Genomic DNA, 21308 nt, shown 5'->3' on the forward strand with positions numbered 1-21308 from the left:
ATATGACACATTTAGTGGCTGTCTAGAGAGATTTAAAACATTGGCGCCAAACCCGCCCGCTCCTCGGCGCAGGAAAGAAAAACAAAAAACTACTTAAAAGCTTACACGGCCGGCCACACGCCTGCAGATCCACCCACCATCTAAGACCTGCTCAATGGCGGCTCAGTATGAATTCATTTCTACAATAAGCTATAATTTGATCCACTTTGTCTCGTTAGAGAAAACAGTGGAGTGACAAAAAAAAAAAACAACAACAAAAAAAAAAACAGTGTCAAGCATTGTGATGTTTAGTCAAATCGAGGCGCAATTCCCACTGGTCAGCTCCAACAGGTTTTTGGTTGCTCATTTGGACCGGAAACAAGCCAAGATTTCAAATGAATCTATGACGTTGGAATCCATTTTTGTTTCTTTGTGTCACATCCAGGAGGCGCATCCCTGGACCTGAAGGCGTGCCCGGCAAAAGCAGCAAAATGGATACTCGACATGACTTGGCTCAATCTTGTAGCACTCGGAAAACTCTGGGAGTTCTCTGATGTGCTGGAGCAGGTAACACACCTTCCTGGGTCCTGATGGACATTTGTTAAAGATGTCATTTTGCGGCGGCACGGTGGCTCAGCTGGCAAAGCATTCAATTCAATTCAATCCCGGCCCCGCCTGTGTGGAGTTTGCATGTTCTCCCCTCCCCGTGCCTGCGTGGGTTTTCTCCGGGCACTCCGGTTTCCTCCCACATCCCAAAAACATGCAACATTAATTGGACACTCTCAATTTGCCCCCAAGTGTGATTGTGAGTACGACTGTGCGATTGGCTGGCAACCAGCTCAGGGTGTGCACCGCCTCCTGGTCGTTGATAGCAGGGATAGGCTCCAGCACTCCCCGCGACCCTCGCGAGGATAAGCGGCAAAGAAAATGGACGGATGGATGTTATTTTGCCCCTTGGGAGCACGTCAATGTCACTTTCGCACTCACTCACGCATTGGGTAATGTTCACAAATGCAAAACAAATAAAAAAAAACGGGGTGACTGACAGCCAGGTAAGGAAGCGCCCTTATGGAGTGAGAAAGTCAGTGCTCTGTAAAATTAGCTTAGGTGGAAGAAACTTCAATTACTTTTTTTTTTTTTAATGTCTGCTAAAATACACACACACACACACACACACACACGGATGTGTGTACTCCTTACTTTCAAGATTGTGCTGTCTGCTCTTTCCCTAAAAAGAGAGAAAGGGGAAGGAGACAGCGAAAGAAAGAACAAGAGAACAATCCCGAGCACTGACTGACGCCAGTCGCCAAACTCAACATTTACAAACACACGAGAGCGACTGTAAAACGTGACTTGAATTCACACTTTGAGTCCTCAGCTGTCCTGTTTGAAAAGGCAAATTTGATCTCGCAAGCCAGACCTTGCAAAAAAAAAAAAAAAATGAAATATACAGTTAGTTTCGTTCCCCACAGCCGGGAAAACATAAAGTGATGATCTTTGACCCATAAATCCATTGCTGGCTGTTTCTATTTTACTCAAAGTAAAATAGGAAATGTCCAATAAATCCAAGGTCCGGTTTCCTGCTCGAGCTTGATTTCCCCTTTGAATGTGTTTCCTGTGAGCATCCAAAAGAGAAATTACTGTCCCAGACTTGTTGACATCACAAGGTAGATGCATACGCAGTCCTTTGTAGAACTTCGCGGGAACTCGGGATGTTTACATGGAATAATAAATAGTGCTTTGTGGGAAATGCTCTCCATCGTCACATCTTCATATTTGCCGTGTAACGCGACACCTGGACTCACAAGGACCGAATTCACAAACATCCGCCCAAGCCGCAATCTGGTAAATTTCGGTCTTGCCGGACAAACCCATCATGACACTTACGTCCATATTTACTTCCACGAACAGACTGCGGCTCGTGTTTTTGTGCGCACGCGCAATGTGACGTCGGGTTTCGTGCGCATGCGTGTGATGCAGAGGCGGTTCTGGGTATTTATTTTCAAGACAGCGCAAGTGACATGTGCGCCAACCGTTGCTCACATCCGGCTCCCCATCTTGGCCCATATCAGAAACCGCCAAAAGTGTGTCGTCGCGTTTGTTTATCTAATGTGAACAACTAGATAAAAAGATCAGATTTAACAAACTATCTCAATCGGGCCTCATTTCACTGAACTCACCGGGTGGTAAACGGCCAATCTGAATGGGCCGGATGGCCTGGAACCGATTAAATGGCATTTCAATTTGTTTGACTTGGGAAAACAAAGTTTTCTGAATTGGAATCTTAAAAAAAAAAAAAAAAAGAAGATGTACAAGTAAATTGCACTTTGAGCTTAGTCACGGAACGAATTCAACTCATAAGTCAAGGTACCGTAGTACAAAAATCCCACAAGTGCTATATATTCAAACGGGGGATTCTCCCCCCCCACCCCCCCCCCACTGCATGATTGGAAAATAGAAGCTAACTTGTAGCAAAAACATTTTGAAGATTGGGACAGAAAGGTTCATCATGTTCCCAAAACACATTAGGGCAATTTGGACAATTAGTGACATGTTTTGAGGTGTGCACATGGAATACATATTATATCATTTAATAGAAACTTAAGATCGCTCTTGTCTTTGCTGTTTATGCTAATATTACGCAACCACAACGCTAAAATGTCTTTCTGATGCTCGGCTTAAGATTTGAGATCAAATGATTGCTATTCTTCACGTGTCTAACTTTAAAGGCTTTGTTCGCAGATAAGTCGCAATGAGAAGCAGTGGAAATTGTGGTTTGATAAGGAAGCGCCAGAGGAGGAAAAGATCCCAAACTCCTACGATCAGACACTCGACTGTTTTAGGCGCCTGCTTCTTATTCGCTGCTGGTGTCCCGACCGAACCATTGCACAGGTTAGAAATGACACAGTCGCGATGGTTGCTTTCGTACAATGGCCTTATTGGTTCAGCCCGCTGTCTGGATTGATGATAGTCGAATGTCCCGGACTGTCTAAATTCTGGGCTGCTCTCTTACAAAAATTGAAAGAAAAAAACAACATTATCGATATGAACCATTAACCGTAGAGATGAACAATGGGTAGATACGACGCAAGCCTTCGATTTCCGAGCCAAAGCTGGTGGTTTGCAAAGTCTCGACGCAGTTTATGTTCGTGGATGTCATGAAAATGAAAATAAGGATGCTTGTACGTTCAAAACGAGAAAACTGGGCACAACCTTGCGCAGGTCAAACTATCTTTGGGGCTTTGGTTTTTTTTCCAGTGTTGATAGCACATGCTTTGAGAATGACCGGAAGAGTTATCACCCCCCTACCACAACGTATGATACAAGGTGGGGGCGACATTCCTTTCACGGAAATGTCGCCCCCACCGTCCTGGCTGAAGGCACTTTGTGTAGCCGGAGCGCTACAACTTGCTGTCAGTGTTCGCCAACGCTTTCGGCCCCAGAGGACTGCTGGTCTAAGGGGCAATTTTCGTCGCATTTCCTTGTCAGTCCAGCCCTGAGAGACGGCCAGCTTTCTGTGATAAAAAGACAACAAAGTAATGGCAGATGCTCAAGTGAAAACACTGCCCGTCGCTGAACAATAAATTAAAATGTGTGTGTGTGTGGGTTTTTTTTTAGATGCATCTAAAAATCTCATAATTTACATGAATATCTCCCCTGGTCTAAGCTTTTCAATAAATGAGGACAGATGGACCATTTGTCTTTCAGAGGCTTTCTGAGCCTGAGTAGCTGCAGCGGCTAATGGACATTTACTTTTCTCCTAATAGATTGTTTTGTTGCACGATGCTTTTAAGCCAGATTTTTGTTGTTGTTGCAGTGACAAACAGAAGGTATGGGTGCTTATGTCTGAACTCTGAAAAGCAAGGTTTACTCTTGACTGACTGAAAAGGAAGTAAAGGAAGACCTTGAACCTTTCATTCAGTGATCAGGCTTGAAGAAAGTAAAACATTGCGGTCTGGTTTTTTCCCCCCCCGAACGTGTCATTGTTTCAGTTCTCTCGCGTCACTCTGATTCTCTCCTGCAGGCCCGTAAATACATAATGTCTGCGATGGGGGAGAAGTACGCCGAAGGGGCCGTTCTCGACTTGGAAAAGACTTGGGTGGAATCGGACTCGCGAACTCCTCTGATCTGTTTCTTGTCGATGGGATCCGACCCGACGGACTCCATCATCGCTTTGGGAAAACGGCTGAAGATTGAGACGCGATATGTCTCCATGGGACAAGGACAAGAGGTCCATGCCCGTAAACTTCTGCAGCAGAACATGGCTAATGTGAGTGTGTGATAAGATGTAGAACTTGAGCGTCTGCTCAAAAATGGTTTTCACCTTTAAACTCAATGATACCACTCAGTGATACCATTTCAAATCACGTCTGTTGGATTCCTGGTTACATGTTGCTTGATATTCCTTGTTTTCAGGGTGGCTGGGCCTTACTTCAGAACTGCCACCTGGGTCTGGACTTCATGGACGAGCTAATGGACATAATAACAGAGGCGGAATTTGTCCATGACAGTTTCCGCCTGTGGATGACCACTGAGGTCCACAGGCACTTTCCCATCACCCTCCTCCAAATGTCCATCAAGTTCACAAATGAGCCACCGCAGGGCTTGAAGGCGGGACTTAAAAGGACCTATGGAGGTACACTAGTGTGGTTTGTTTCAGAAACATTATACGAACGCGACTCGTTAAAACCTGTGTGTGGACAGACTCATCGTAACGCGTGGAAATGAGACTAATGGGAACAAAATCCAACACCTAACTCATCCAAGCATACTGTTGTAGACCTTGTATTGTGCACGGGGACAGACAGTCCTGCAGGAATGGAAAAGATCCATCCCCAAAGTGTTTCCACAATGTTGGAAGTCCCAAATGTCTTTCTGCGAGAGGTCTTGAGAGATCCATATTAAAATTATACAATCTGGTTGCCAATTGAGATGCAACCCAAACCCTCATCTGAGCTGGCAAGAAGGAACAACTGGACTGTATTCAAACTGTCATCGTGGCAGCCGGCGCGCTCATGCACTGATGAACCAGCTCTTCAATGTTCAATAAATGCTTCTTTTTGTAAACAGTAACCGTGAAGGTTAGATGAGTTTTGAAGATGGCCGTCTACGCCACTAAACTACCGTTCAAGTAACAGTTTTACCTTGGCTTACAACGATCAAAGAGGACATGACGAGCTCTGATCGTGTTAACTTTGAAGGAACTGAGAGTCACAATTTACAAATCCAGGCAGCAGAAATATGTCTGGGCTCGGACCAACAATTGACACGCACTTGACATAAATCAATTCTCTGCTTCAAATCAGAAATAGTTGCCGAGCGCAAATGCGGAAGGAAGAAATTCAATTAAACAGATCAATCTGTAGGTCATCATCGCAGGTGCCTGACATATTTGTCTCGACGTCTGAAAGGGGAAGGCCATTTTAAACGCTTTTCCATTGAAGTTCTGTGAATGTGTCATCACAAGAAATTGGAGCGAAAATGTGCAGAGAAATTCACTCCGCCACATCCCCGAACACCAATGGCATGCAAGGATCTTGAAAATTTAAAAGAAAAGGTGTGATTGAGTTGTCTGGAGAAGGAGAACATAATAATTAATATGTATAAACCAGCTGTCTCTGACTTTCTCATGCTGGAAGGAATTCACGAGGCACCCAAGGGACGATTGAAAGTTGGGGCGTTGACGCTCATTCAGGTCTTGCTTACCTTTGCTTCAGCGCGTCATTTCAATTCTGGATGACATGTACAATCTGTTGAACTACATATTTTGCCATATGCCTACAAAGCAATTCAGATTTTGTGACTTTCTGATAACTAGCGGACTAAATAATAAAGCACTTTTATTTTCCAGAGACTTTTATGACGACCCACTCTCTCAAATCATTCCACAATCTATGATATCCCTTGAAATCGCTGGCTGGGTCCGCGACATAAGCTTTCTCCGCCTGAAAGGCCTCGTGGCGTTCCTCCAATTTTATACCCGGAGCTCACACATTTATCTTTTGCCCTCACCAGGCATTAACCAGGACCTTTTGGATGTCAGCAGCATGGCCCAGTGGAAGCCAATTTTGTACGGCGTTGCATTCCTCCACAGCACGGTGCAGGAAAGACGAAAGTTTGGCCCTCTGGGATGGAACATTCCCTACGAGTTTAACCAGGCAGACTTTAACGCCACTGTGCAGTTTGTTCAAAACCACCTCGATGACGTGGACGTCAAAAAGGTAAGAAAACTGCGACCGTTAGGAACAATATTTACAAGAGCAGAGATTTACTACTTCCAAAAAAAAAAAAAAAAAACCCCCGCTCTCTTCTCTTCTCTACAATTAATCCCTGGGTACGTCGTCTGTAAATTGCAATCGTTTGTCATCGTACCGCAGAGAAAGTTAAAGAGGTCAGATGGGCGAAAAGAAAAAATGAATAAGCAGTGGTAGACGGACAACTTGGCGAGACAAGACCACGGCTCCTGTGAACATCGCTCGGCGCGCCAACAGCCCAGAATCTTTTCCCCCTCGCCGACTTTGAGTTACATTTTTACTTGATAAGAAAGACAGTGGAACCCAAGTTTATTCTGAGGATTCTGGGGGACCTGCTTCGGCTCCTTTTCCAAAACTCATTGCAAGGTGGCGAAGCTGCACAGCCGTGGAAGCGCTCGTCGCTCCATAAATGCACCACGCGAGCCTAAGGCCAATGGCTTTTTTGTCTCTATTATGATGAAGAGGATAATCAAAAACCCCATCATCGCATCAACTGAACGAATAATGGAGCCTCTTCACTTTGCACTTCGAGAGGGAAGAGGAGGAGATAATGCAAAGATGCACGGCGCGGTCCGTCACGGACACGGCGGACATCGATTGCTTGTGCCGCGGGACTCTACGGGAGAATGCAACCTTTGTCCCTGCGGCTGTTCGGCGCCTCAAGCCACACAGCCTCACAGCCTCCGGCCCCGACAATGAATAACTCACCCACGAGCCACCCGACGTTGACCTTTGCAAAACAAAACAAAACAAAAAAAAAAAATAATAATAATCTTAATCGAATTGAATAGAATTGAAAGTGCTCTCATGCCAGATTTAAAGGTACAGCGTAAAAGTGCTGGATAGAGAGGAACATGGTTGGTAAGGGAAACGTTTTTTTTCCCCATCCAGGTCAAGCTCAACAACACAGTCATATACTGTATTATCGTAAATAATCATAATTGAACTGATTTCATTGTGATAATTAGAATCCTTCAAGTCAATTTACACGGACTGTATATCTTTTTGTTGTAATTCGGAAAACCAAATTCAGCAAGAGGAGATGCCAGAGTGAGAGAGTCGCTGCCTTGCTCAAGGGCACATGTAGACTCGTCAGGAAGCAGAAGCACAAATAGTTGTTTGTTTACATTTTTGTCAACAGTGGCACTCCCAGACCCTCCCCCATCCTGGCCACCAACTCCTTCCCTCGGGTCGGCACTACCCCGCAACGCAAACCAAGACTTGCAGGGATTCCAATGGTCTCTTCCACCTCACAATTAACTCCTGAAACATGCATCCGTCCACCCGTTATCGACCACTTTTCCGGGTCGGGTCGCAGGGGACTCAGCTTTCAGCAGGGATACCCGGACTTCCCATTCCCAAGCCACTTCTTCCAGCTCTTCCGGAAGGATCCCGAGGCGTTCCCAAACCAGCCGAGAGACGTAGTCTCTCCAGCGTGTCCTGGGTCGTCCTCGCGGTCTCTTTTCCGGTGGGACGCGCCCGGAACACCTCACCTGGGAGGCATCTGAATCAGATGGCCCAGCCACCTCATCTGGCTCCTCTCAATGCGGCTTGACGCTGAGCTCCTCCCAGATAACCGAGCTCTCGGGGAGAGCCTGGACAACCTCCGCAAGGGTAACATGGGTCCCCCTTCCCATGGGCTCACCGCCTGTGAGAGGGGTCGGCTGCAAGGTGAGCTGGGCGGCGGGGACTTTGGCGAGCCCATCCCCGGCTACAGAAACTAGCTCTGGGGACATGGAATGTCACGCCTGAAACAGCTAACTTCAAATTCAACTGTAACGTTCTGGCATATTTTTTTTTTTTGGTCACATTCTGCCTGGCCAATTATTAATTGTGTCACCACAGTGGAGCATTTTCACAGTTGTTGTTGTTGCACCAATACGACCGTCGCCTCTCGCACTTGAGTAACATCTGGTCTACTTGCACAAATCGCTTGAGGAATATCTGCAACACTTGCGCAATCAACATTGCACAAATAATCGCGTTAAACCGCATATACAGTATATTTTCCTTGAAGTCCTGGCGGCCTTTGCACAATGGTTACTGCACTGGACTATTACTCTATTGAACACTCTAACCGCTCTAAAGGCTGGAGGATTCCGCATCCTTTGTGCAATTGTCAAAAAATAAAAATAAAAAGATTACCAGAAGGTTTTATTGCTGCATTACTGTTACCGCAATCTCTTTAGGCCTCAATTTACTGCCTATCAGTTGTCGTCGTGCGTGTCGTACTAGAGAAAACTACCGGAGACAAATTCCTCGTTTGTTTCCAACAAAGTTGGTGAATCGAGATGATTCCGAACCGTACGGTTCCAAAACTCGAGTCCTCACAAACAAGCTACCACTGGCCCATCAATTATATTGTGAGGCCTGTACATATTGTATTATGGTATCATAAATAGGTTAAAAAAAACATAACAAAAAAAAAACAAAAAACATCTGGTTGGTCTTGTCCGTTCCAATCACTTTTCCAAATCTTTTCCAGCTCTTAATTGTTGAACATTTTCATAATTTCGTCTTGAGTTTGGTGTTCCTTTGCAGAAAACACACCAAATTACGTTCAAATGAGCTTCTGCAGTTTACAAATGATGATTATAGATGATTTATAGATGCTTCCAGTGACTTTTTTTTTTTTCCCCCTCCTGATAGCTGAAGAGAAGCATATACATTTATTTGTAGAAGCGGTCAACGCATCTGGCAACAAATTGTCACTTTTTTTATTTCCGACTGTTATTGAAAAATAAGCGCTTGCACGTCAATGCTCCGCAGGGTGTGTCGTGGACGACCGTGCGCTACATGATTGGAGAAATTCAGTACGGAGGCCGCGTGACCGACGACTACGACAAGCGCCTTCTCAACACGTTTGCCAAAGTGTGGTTTAGCGAGGAAATGTTTGGACCTGGATTCAACTTCTACAAAGGCTACAACATCCCAAAATGCTCCAGCGTGGACCAGTACCTTACATATATCCAGGTGACTTTATTTCACTCTTTGTTTCATAAATGTTATATATTCAAGAGCGTTGGCTCATGCACATCAGGGTTGTGTGTCCAGACACAGTACAAACACGGGACCTTCTCCCACCAAATATTTGTGACTTGTCAGAGTGTGCCGAAGCGCCGCGGGCACCTCGTGTGCTTGTTTCATTCCGGATGGATGTTTTTGGCTGCCGGGCTGCGGAAGCTCGTTGCGCTCTAATCGAGGATGAAGGAAAGCCACTCAACAGGTGCACTATTGAGCGTAGATATTTCATATCTGTTTCACTTTGCGCGGATACGAGAATGTTGTCGCACAAGCGTTTGCGTATTTAAAGTAATGCCGCAAGACAAGAGCAAAGTCATAATTCCCCACAGAGGCTATAAAGTAACTACAACAAATGGACAAAACGTAATTATGTGCGGAACTCCCTCGTCGGCAGCTCCCGCGACTATATTTTAAGGCACAGCGATTGATTGTCTTTTGTACATGCTTGTATTTTCAAAGCACGTTTTGTTTTGTTTTTTTTTTTTTTTAATTCAATTTTCTGCTTGACAGAGATGACCTCGATCTCCCCCCACGCGACAATTAGAAATGACCCCGAGCTGAAATAAGGGTCGTGTGAAAGCCGTTTCTCAGAATCCACCTTCATTTGTTTGGGATTTGACCCTCGGTCTCCTGTGGCGGCTCGTTAATTTTACTCTGTTACAGAAGGATATTTGGCTTGCCTCGAGCACGTGAAACAAACAAAATACTGCGACGGGATGGAAAACTGCCCATTACAATATTAAAACCTGGGGGGAAAGTTCTCTTTTTTTTTTTTTTTTACTTTTTCCAGGAATAAATGTGACTAGAAATCACTTGAGGTTTAGTTCCTTAAAATGCAGGAAATGGTAAAACTTGGAGCAATATTTGAAAATGAATGCAAGAACCTTTGCACACATTAAGGAGAGAACACAAGGGAACTGGGCCGGAGAAAATGTTAACACGATGAATGCAAACATGCGGCTCGCTTCTGTTGGCTTCCTGGAAAGACTGACGAGAAAGCCATTTTCATTCTTTTCCTCATTAACGAAACCGGCCAAGGTAGCATTTTATTGTCAGTCCTCAATATACGGTTTGTGGAACGTACAGAGGGCTGAAATGACTTTTCCAAGAGGCCACCGTCACGGGGGTTAAAAAAAAAGAACAGGTTTAAAGTCTCCCGTCGCCAGTAATTTGACACAATTCTCACATATTGACCTTATGGGGACCGAATGTCCATGCTCAGCCAGTACACGCCTGATTCCTTATTGCCCTGCAGCTGGGAGGTGCCCGGTCCCGTCTTTAGCCCGGCTGTGTTCACCTAGCTCAGCTTGGATGGGCGCCGGACCCTGCAGTGACCACGTGCGACTGTACAGAAGGGATGCGTGCAGATCCGTCCATCACTTCTCTGAACCACTTTGTTATCCTCTCTGTTTTTGGAAAATATTCATACTCGGAATGCTGGACAAAAATAAATGTTCCGTGCAGTCTGTATCAATGGTACTATTTGTATGAACTATTCACCCGATCATGACGTCAGGGAATTATCAGGAAATGCGACCGAGGTCCCCTTGCTGCGATAAGCCGACGCACGAGTTTTTCCAGATTTATTCACATGCATCTGATCAGGGCAGACGGTTGACGTTTTTTGGTTTTTCTTCAGGGTCTTCCAGCCTACGACACTCCAGAGGTGTTTGGTCTGCACCCGAATGCAGACATCACCCACCAAAGTAAATTGGCAAAGGACGTATCGGACACGATTCTCAGCATTCAGCCTAAAGATAGCTCATCGGGGGGAGGGGAGACGAGAGAGGCTGCGGTGTCCAGGCTGGCTGACGACATGCTGGAGAAACTGCCCGCAGACTACGTCCCTTTCGAAGTAAGCCTTTGTCTCTTTGGTGGCGCGGGTACGAATGAGTGTTGTTAGCCGCGTGTGTAGAACCTTGAGCGGAGTGTTTCAGTTGAGCAAAGCGTCAGGAGTGATTTTCTTCACCTTGCACTGGTAAGGTGCCGAGTGGCAGGGCGGTTCAGCCAGACGAGTGGAAGACACTAGCACAGAAAACATGGCCTCCAAAAAGAAAGAGCGATTGGGGATGGTAGCTCAAGGCTATTTGTTGTCTTTGGTACCAGAAGAGGGCCAGTGGAAGACGAGATCCGTGGATACACTGCAGAAGTACGACAAAGAATTTTCAAAGAATACTGTGGCATGAATACAAGTGACAAATTAAGGAATCTTCCCCGTTAGAGCAGTAACTATAGAAACACATCCTGATCTCAGTTTTCTCTGGCCGTGTTTGAGTTTCATGTTCAACAGTACAAATGCACCAAATACTGAAAAATTTGATGTGCTCTGCAATTGGCCAGCGACCACTTCTGGGTATACCTCCCACCTGAAATTTGCTTGGACAGGTTCCAGCACTCCCGCAACCTTTGTGAGGATAAGCATCTATCATATTATCCAATGGATGGATATAAATGTAGACACCGTGCTCCTCTTTGAAGCAGAAAAGCAGAAATGAGCTTCCGAGCATTCGAGGTGCTCGCGAAGTACATGCTACACAAAGCCAGTTTAGAATTCATAAATACATTTGTACAAATTTGAAAAATCAAATGAATTGCAACCGGGGGGAAACAGGAACTACATTAAACACGGTTAATGTAAAAACTGCAGTTACAGCGGATATTAAAATGCAAATCAACTTGGTGAAGTCAAATCGTGCCCGTTCCAGACCAATCGGATCAACGAGATGGTGTAGCGCGCGCTAACTAGCATTCAGGCTTGTGATTTCCATCGACTGTATGTGGATTATTCTCAATTAGGCTAAACACTCGGAATGACTAATTTTGAGATTTCAATATCCAGTCCCAAAAATTCCCCACAGCATCGATAAATATAGCCCCAATGCTTAATAAATCCCACTGCTCGTTTTTGTCTGGCTAAATAAAATTCACCAGGTGAGAGAACGGCTTCAGAAGATGGGCCCGTTCCAGCCGATGAACATTTTCCTGCGTCAGGAGATAGACCGCATGCAGCGGATCATAGCCCTGGTCCGAAACACCCTAACTGATCTCAAGTTGGCAATCGACGGTACCGTCGTCATGAACGAGAACCTGCGAGATGCCCTGGACTGCATGTACGACGCACGGATTCCTGAACGCTGGAAGAAGGTCAGGTCAAAACAATTCATCGTATGCAGAATGCGATGTTGACGGTTGCGAGTAAAGACGCAGCCACGCGATATCGTGCAGTCGAGACGCAACACTGACAAAAAAATGTCACCGTTCCAGACTTGAACGGCACAACTTAGTAGGAAAATTTTTGGGAAGTAAGATTAAATTGTTTCAGCGGGTCAGCGCTGTGTTTGACAAGTGCTCAGTGTGTATCAAACTGGTATTCTTGCGCATGAATCAGTACCCAGAGATAGCGCTCAGGTTCAAAATGTTGGCGACCCCTGATCTGTACGGTTTTGTGAGCACAAAAAGCAGCTTCACATCCCAAGAACTGAAACCAGGGTTGGGTCTGGATGACAGAACTAAATGGTATCGGAAAATGTAATTTTTCAAGCATGATATAAGTCTTTGAGTGGACGTAGCCGACAAGTCACGTACAAGCAAATCGTTAAAGTAGCACAAACTTCAAGGAACCAATTAGATCTCAACGTCAGCAACTTTTGATCAGAAAACTGAAGCTAAATAACTTGAAATCAACAACGTGTCAACGCTTGCTAATGATTTCTCAGTCAGTTTGATTAGCTTCCTTGCTCGCCCGTAAAATGTAGAGCCGACAAGTCTGTGAAAGAGTAGTTGCAGTAGTTGCTTTCTTGAAGACCAAGTTTGATAGTTTTGGTATTTTGGGATTTGGCTGAGCTGTCCTCATAAGTTTCGGCGATCAACCATGAGGTTCACAAAATGAAAAGTTGCAAACTTCAACATGGAAGGTTAGATTAAATTTAGTTAGATTTTTTCGAGTTGATAGGCCTCCAGGCGGGGACGCAAATGAAATCTGTAGTTTTATTGATTTATTTTAAGAGTGCATGTGGCTTTTAATTCAATGCCACTAAGTTGAATTCTGAATTTTTTTGATCGTCTCCTGCAGTGATTGACACTGCAGTGTTTTTCTGTGGCTCCCTTTCGACTTCTCTGAACTGTCCAGCAGAAGATTTACATTGTTCTATTATAGCTGTGTTTGCCATCTTCTGAAGGAATCGTGGGCCTCCAGCACTCTGGGGTTCTGGTTTACCGAGTTGCTTGAGCGCAACCGGCAGTTTCAGGCTTGGATCTTTGAGGGACGACCAAACTGCTTCTGGATGACCGGCTTCTTCAACCCGCAGGGCTTTCTGACCGCTATGAAACAGGTACATACGCGTGGCATCGGTACCAAATGGTTTGCAGACCGCACGTACAAAGAAACAGTCCTAACCCTATGAGGCAGGTGGCTCGAGTAAATGACACAAATGAGAAAGACGCAAAAAACTTTCCACAATACACCGGAAAGCTTAAAGGCTACGTTGGTCCATGGCGTGCATCAATTCATGCCGCCGCTCTCCGGCGGGCGAGGTTAATGACCTCAGTCTCTCGCCTGCATGTGCTCCCGACTCCTGTCGGCCAGCTGGGTAGACCCTGCTTGGTAGCCTAAAGCTGCTCTGGGATTCTGTAACTGACGGTCCTTCATGAAGGCGATTCTTGTTCATGTGATGTTTACGGACAGCTTTTACAACTGCAACCACTTTTACACAAGATGGTTGAATTTCTTCCTTAATGGGGCGGGGCCTGGAGGGGTGGGGCTGTCAGAGACTGCTCGGTCTGGGTTTTTATTGTCGGTTTTTTTGACACACTTTGTGTTGGATTTGAAGTATAAAAGGTGCTATATAAATAAAGGTTTGAGTGATTTATTAATATTTATTTGCTGCTGTAAATGTTTTTATACAGCAGTTGCAATATTATATTATGTTTCATAAATGGCGATACTTCATGGGAAACGCCGCAGGTGAGATTTTGTTGGACGAATGGCCTCAACTTCTGATGGGCTCTGATACCTGTGGGAGGGGCTATTAAGGGTCGAGTGCAGTGTGAGCTGGGTGGTAGCTGAAGTCAGAGACCTTGGCGATCAACAAAAAGTGGCGTCAGAGATGTGGAATGTCACTTCTCTGGGAGGGAAGGAGCCGGAGCTGGTGTGGGATGCCGAGAATATCTGACGAGATATAGTCGGGCTTGCCTCCACACACGGCTTGGGCTCTGGTACCAGTCTTATTGAGAGGGGTCATCGGAAAAAAGGTGGCTTGGAGCTAAGGCGAAAGGCAAAGCTCTTAATTTACCGGGCGATCGATGTTCCTACCTTTACCTATGATCACGAGCCGTGGGTCTTGACCGAAAGAACAAGAACCCGGATACAAGCGGACGAAATGAGTTTCCTCTACAGGGTGTCCGAGCTCACCCGCCCCTAGAGATAGGGTGAAAAATCCGCAAGGGGGTTAGAGTAGAGCCGTTGCGAGGAGCCAGATGAGGTGGCTGGGGGTTTTGATTTGGATGCCTCCCGGACACGTTCCATTGGGAGGAGACCACGGGGTTTGACCCAGAACATGCCAGAGAGGCTACGTCTCCCACTTGGCCTTGGAGTGTCCTCAGGTTCCCCCTGGAAGAACTGGATGAAGTGGCTGGGGAAAGGGAAGTCTGGGCATCCCTGCTAAAGCTACTTCCCCGCGACTCGACCTCAGATATAGCCGAGAGAAAATGATGGATGGAAGGATAGATGCAGTGGCCTCGAACGAACAGAGGGGCGTGTGGATTTATTTCACGTTTCTTTCCAGTAAACTCGATAAAGATGTTTATGCCATAACAATGACTGAAAAGATCCACCTGACACGTTTCTTTTACTCAATTCGCTCTCGTAGCTTACATGCTGCTCTTTTTCAAGTCATATTTCACTGATTTTTCCTTCCGTTGGCAAGACATCCCGTCAAGAGTTTAGGTGACGGGAGTGTACTTCTTTGCGCCACAGTGGTTTCACCGGACCTCCGTTATGGCCTTGTCCTCCGCAGATTTCACGTCCGCCGTTCAAGCTGTGACATTGCGCTCATTTGTGAACAAAACATTTCTCCGCGGCCTCACGCAGGAGATCACCCGGGCCAATAAAGGTTGGGCTCTGGATCGCATGGTGCTTTGCAACGAGGTGACCAAGTGGATGAAGGACGACGTCACGCAGCCGCCCGCCGAGGGAGTTTACGTCTGCGGCCTCCATCTGGAGGGGGCCGGCTGGGATCGCCGCAACTGCAAACTGGTCGACTCCAAACCCAAAGTCCTTTTTGAGATGATGCCCGTAATTCGGATGTATGCAGGGAATAATGGTGAGATTTTGAAGATTATCTGAAGGCACAAAGTGAATGCAAACCTTTTTGTCCTTCGGCTCATTCCAGGGACGCTATTTTTAACACTCTCTGCTATGTTTGTCATCGAAGCAGACTGCCTGCGTGGACACACGGCTGATCAAAAATGGTCTTCTCACTTTAGTTTATCATCTAATAATAAGTCCGTTTTTTTCCAACCGCGATGCCACGAGAGCTCTTCTGGTGTTGCGCAGGAAATTGGTCAAAATACTATTTACAACAAATAATGTATTTTTGTTCAAAGTGGCATTTAGAGAGACAGAACAATCAAACGCTCGTCTATTAGACGGCAGGAAGTGTCCTGTTGTCTTGTCTCTTTTTGCAACACTTCTTGGGACATTTTTGTCCGGTGGCGTGCGATGAGATTTTTCAAATGTAATAAAAGTGCCTTGGCTCAGTAAAGGTTGGGAATCATAATTGAATTGAATTGTAATAAGTAATAAACAACCTTTGCTGATGGGTGCTTTGAATGACATCAAGACGCACTCGCCTGCAGCCTATTGATTGTCATAAAAATGAACAAGACAATCAATTCCAAGAATGACTGATATAATTGGATTATAAAACAGAAAGCGGCAGTACAATAATCTAAAAACTACCAATCAAAACCCTTTGTCAATTAAAAAAATAAGCACTTTGGCAGAGGTTATCAAGTGCCAGATATTACTTTTTTTTTTTTTTGTAACCACGTTTGTTCCTCATCTCGTGTGCATTACGTCTTTTTTTTTTTTTTTTTTCGCCTCAAACGTTGCAGGAATCAGGGACAGCCGCCTTTATTCCTGTCCCATCTACAAAAAGCCAGTGAGGACGGACATGAACTACATCGCAGCGGTGGACCTCAAGACCTCACACTCTCCCGAGCACTGGATCCTGCGAGGCGTGGCGCTCCTCTGTGATGTCAAATGATCGCCGAGCGACCAAAGGCAACACTTCGTTCGACGTGCGGCACAACGGAGCGCCTTGAACGCTCCAAGGAGAATTAGTGCCACAACACTGCGATCTGCGTAAACACATTTTCAAAAGATGATCAGCTCATTCGGACGATTCTTGGTTTTGTTTTGTAACACGAGCTGATCTTACATCACGCTGAAGCGACATTAAACCTCGTCCGCTTTCAAGTAAGAACACCGGGACTGAAAATACACGGAAATAGAATGACCTTTTTTAGTTTTTATTATTTTTTTTCAAGAAAAATAACAATTGAATCGTGAAAACATCCAAACACCCCCTCTTCCCCCCAGTCATATTTTCTTTTCTTATAAAAGCACCATGACACACCACTTATCTATAGCTACCCTGTACACGGATACAAGCAGACGCCACGCGCATGTTTCCTTTTTCTAATGCGTGACATTAAGCTGCTTTCTAACGTTGTGCAAATAGCCAATTTTGACAAGATGGGTGAAACGCGAAGAGATGGCCCTACACGGATGGATGGTTTACAAAATAATTCATTCGTTCAGACATTCAAGTGCTACGTGATTCTAAAAAAGTAGCTGTAGTTCTATTCGCATATGCGTGTCCGCCTGAAACCGTGTAATGTTTCCGAGCCTTGATTTGAATAAAAGGTCGTCGCGGCCTGCATCTTTCAATTAAAACGCACGTCAGGTCTTGTCATTGTCATTGGTCACGCTGATCTGAAGTTCTTTTCCACGCAAAACACAAGTCTCGCTCGCTGGTCTCCACATAACCTGGCATTACACATCAGATTGAATCCAAATTGTCACGTGTAAAGCCAAAATAATAAAGTCTGTTTTTTTTTTTTTTGAGGGGGGGGGGGGGGTTGGATTGATCAACAGCCGCAGCAATAAGCTCTTTGAAGCCTGCCAGAATGGAGTCGGAGTACTTTTGCGATTGTTTCCAAAGCAGAACACGCTCGGCTGGCTCGATTCGCGCTCCCTTCGGCTTTCCGAATCCAACAATCAAATTATGGCAGATTTCATGGTTTTATTTCTCACTGGCTGTACAGTACATGCTACACTTTACATCAGTGACAAATGAAAACTACAGCTGTGGCAAGGCAACAAGAACTTTTTTTTTTTTTTTTTCCCTCAAAACTGCATTTCCCCCCCCATTTTTACCACCACTGAAAAGTCTGGAACCTGATATCGGTGTCGGCTCTGCAGTCCCCCCCAAAATGAATTCAATTCAAATCTCACGGCATCATATTCCCTTGAGACAGTGAGCGGGTCATTTCCGTGTGCACAAAGTAAGTCTTGAGCTCTCCTTTTCCCTTGACGTTGATGATCCCTCGACAGGAGCACATGTAGCCCAGCGTCAGAAGGATGCGGCTCGTCTCCTCCGTCACCTGGAGATTGGGGGGGGATCATTAAAAAAAAAAAATGGCTTTTTCTCACCATCTCATTCAGTTTTGTGTTTTTCTTTCCCTCAACTGCAAGAATCTCACCAGATAGTTCCTGGATTATCTCAAGGCTTTCATGAGATGATTAAGTGGAGCTTAGCTTTATTTAACGGGGTGTTAGCGAAGCCTTTGGTTGAAATTTGGCAAATTTATGTCAGAAATGTCATTTTGCCGTGTTGTAAAATTCAAAAAATGTTCCAAAAATATGGATTATATGTGGTCGGGCTGGCAGCTCCATCCTCAGCACCCTTCTACCAATATACTCAGTGTCTCGCTTCTGGACATGTCCAAACCATCAAAGTTTTCTCTCTCTAACCTTGTCTCCAAAACATCCCACTTTGTCTGTCCCTCGAATGAGCTCGTTTCTAATCCTATCCAACCTGGTCACTCCGAGCGAGAACCTCAACATCTTCATTTCTGCCACCTCCAGTTCCGCTTCCTGTTGTTTCTTCAGCGCCACAGTCTCTAATCCGTCCATCATGGCCGGCCTCACCGCCGGTTTTGTAAACTTTGCCCTTCATCCTAGCGGAGACTCGTCTTTCACATAACACACCAGCCACCTTGCGCCAACTGTTCCACCCCGCTTGGACCCCTTTCTTCACTTCCTTACCACAGCCGCCATTGCTTGGTTTTGTTGACCCCAAGTATTTGAAGTCGTCCACCCTCGCTATCTCTTCTCCCTGGAGCTTCACTCTTCCTCCTCCGCCCCTCTCATTCACGCACATATATTCTGTATTACTTCGGCTAAGCTTCATTCCTCTCCTTTCCAGTGCGTACCTCCATCTTTCTAACCGTTCCTCTGCCTGTTCCCTGCTTTCACCGCAGATCACAATATCATCTGCGAACACCATGGTACAAGGGTAACCCAGTCTAATCTCATCTGTCAGCCTATCCATTACTACCGCGAACAGGAAGGGGCTCAGCGCGGAACCTTGATGCAGTCCCACCTCCACCTTAAATTCCTCTGTCACACCAACGGCACATCTCACCACCGTTCTGCTGCCCTCGTACATGTCCTGTACTATTCTAACATATTTCTCCACCACACAAGACTTGCGCATGCTGTACCACAGCCAACCCTCTCTTGGTACTCTGTCATAGGCTTTCTCTAGGTCTACAAAGATACAATGTAGCGTCATCTGACATGCTCTGTACTTTTCCACGAGCATCCTCAAGTCAAATAGTGCCTCCTACTCTAATGGAACACAATTCTCCTTTTGAAGTTTTCAGATGGGCACCTCGACTACGTGATTCTCTTCAACATTGAAAAGCAATAAAAGAGCAGAATCCAAAAAAAAAAGGCCTTTAAAATGTTAACAGTGATCAGTTTGGACTGACACTGATAATTACATTAGAAGGATAATTATTATTGTAGCTGCAGTTTGCAGGGCCGAACCTGGTGAATGTACAAATTTCACCAAGAGAAGAAAAACAAAACTCGCACAACAATACGATGGCAGGTTAAGAACTTTTGGACATTTGTTGTACAAAACTATGCACATATCTGGCATTTGCTGTAAAAAAAAAAAAAAAAAAACGAGAGCTTGTGAATAAACCAAGTCCTGGAGGGCTGAGAAATGTGAGTTTATGAACTGCATTTACACAGCGTATGAAATATGACCCAACGCTCCTGAATATTGTTGTAGCGTTGCAAATGTGTGGCGCGCATGCTTGATGTGCAAAGGTTCTGCCGTTACGCTGTGCAGCATGCAAGTTTTTGAGCAATGAACGGAGGGAGGGAGCCTTTACGTCATTTAGGTGGAGGGGGGGAGGGGGGGGGAATCCCAGTTTATCAGTGTTTAGGCAGGGAGCAAAAAAAAAAAAAAAAAAAAACACGGGGGGGGGGGGGGACATCTTGGTCCCGTAAATAGATTGTCTAGCAAGAATAATAGTTTTATCTTTGATGCATCTGTTGTGTCATTTGAAATGTCAACGGTGACAAATGAAATGGAGGAAGCAAAGAATTGAGCAAATACAGTAGGAGAGAAGCACTCGATGGGATTTGCCCTTGAGAGCGGCGCTGATAAGAGTTAAGGATGTTTTTCGTTTCAATACATGAAGTCCCCCCCCCGGATGGATGGTGCATTATTGCTGATCTGATGCAGAAGCCTACTTCAAAGGGACACAACATTTAGCGTTGAAATACTTTTGCCCGTACGCGTCCTTTTGGGGGTTTAAAATTGTAACTCTTATTGCTGGCACACGGCGAGTGACAAACATTTTGGAACGGACAAACGATGAATAGTAAGGAAATACGATTGAAAATTTGGAAGTTGCTTCTGGAAGTACAAAACTGGTTTGTTATTGTTATTTGTCATGAGTTGCAGTAACATTTTCCTCTTATCAGTGTAAAAGTGCGTGACGAAAACATGTCGATTGCTTACCTGTATTTTTCCCAGGATGCCGGTGCTGTCCATCCGGCTGGCTACGTTCACCGTGTTGCCCCAGATATCGTACTGCGGCTTTTGTGCTCCGATGACTCCGGCAATCACCGGACCGTGGTTGATACCTGCGATTCAATCACCGCATCATCGTTTGGATTCAAACGTACGTTACCGTCATTTCTGGACTACAAGCCGCACCCAGTACATTTTTAAAGGGAAAAAAATCATTTTGTACATACATAAGCCGCACCTGTCTATAAGACGCACGTGCCCACGTTGAAACGTGAGATATTTACAAAGACGTTCAGGCCACCTGCTTTTACTACCTCTGAAAGCTTTTTACATTGCTCCAGCGTCTCACCGTCGATTCATTTATGCCAAGTTTACGTGTCGACGTTCATCAGCCAGCTCGGTTGCTTTAAACTCGAAAGCCGCGTCCTACGCATTTCTTCTAGCTTCTTCCATGAGCGTCGGTTCTTGCTAATTTTATTCACGCACAAAGCGCAAAGTTACATTAAACTTGCGTCTTCCTCGACACACCCGTTTCACTCTTACCTTTTCTGCTCGAGCGCCCCTGGCGGGCGTTTAAAAAAAAAAAAAATTAGCCGCATCACTGCATAAACTGCGGGGTTAAAAGCGTGTGACAAAAGTCGCGGCTTATATTGCGGAAATTACGGTATGCTTTGTCGTTATGTTCATTTTTAAGGATGAAAGGACTCGAATGTGCATTGACTTCAATACCAAAAGCCACCGGCACACAGTATTGCGTTTTGGTGGTCCGGTTATGTTTGATTTTGACCTTCCATGCACCTCATAAATAAAGAACATCCCTTTTCACACAAAATTCAATTCTTGTGTGGGTTTCTGCCCGCGTTGTTTCCTTCATCTGTTATTAGTTTGCATTACAGCGCTATCGGTGGTGCCGCCCGCCCGACAGCTCAGCCGA

At 45.3% G+C, this 21308-nt stretch overlaps 2 protein-coding genes across 4 annotated transcripts in view; one reads left to right on the plus strand and one right to left on the minus strand.

Moving 5' to 3' along the window:
- Nucleotides 1–16544, plus strand: part of dnah5 (dynein, axonemal, heavy chain 5) — a 73562-nt gene extending 57018 nt beyond the window's left edge. The window contains exons 78-88 of the mRNA XM_061819587.1: nt 425–546; nt 2722–2871; nt 4004–4249; nt 4396–4615; nt 5995–6200; nt 9003–9206; nt 10897–11112; nt 12189–12401; nt 13436–13588; nt 15346–15577; nt 16371–16544. Of these exons, the coding sequence (XP_061675571.1) occupies nt 425–546; nt 2722–2871; nt 4004–4249; nt 4396–4615; nt 5995–6200; nt 9003–9206; nt 10897–11112; nt 12189–12401; nt 13436–13588; nt 15346–15577; nt 16371–16522 (2114 nt within the window). The 3' untranslated portion in view covers nt 16523–16544. The remainder of the gene's footprint in view (nt 1–424; nt 547–2721; nt 2872–4003; nt 4250–4395; nt 4616–5994; nt 6201–9002; nt 9207–10896; nt 11113–12188; nt 12402–13435; nt 13589–15345; nt 15578–16370) is intronic.
- A 14-nt stretch (nt 16545–16558) lies between these two features.
- Nucleotides 16559–21308, minus strand: part of adcy2a (adenylate cyclase 2a) — a 47091-nt gene continuing 42341 nt past the window's right edge. The window contains exons 24-25 of one of the 3 annotated variants that reach the window (XM_061819583.1): nt 20363–20487; nt 16559–17924 (exon numbers count right to left, since the gene is read on the minus strand). In XM_061819583.1, the coding sequence (XP_061675567.1) occupies nt 17772–17924; nt 20363–20487 (278 nt within the window). In that variant the 3' untranslated portion in view covers nt 16559–17771. The remainder of the gene's footprint in view (nt 17925–20362; nt 20488–21308) is intronic. The other 2 variants (XM_061819584.1, XM_061819586.1) reach the window with 2 other exon arrangements.

Source organism: Syngnathoides biaculeatus, chromosome 5, assembly GCF_019802595.1.
Source record: "Syngnathoides biaculeatus isolate LvHL_M chromosome 5, ASM1980259v1, whole genome shotgun sequence".
Taxonomy (NCBI): Eukaryota; Metazoa; Chordata; class Actinopteri; order Syngnathiformes; family Syngnathidae; genus Syngnathoides; species Syngnathoides biaculeatus.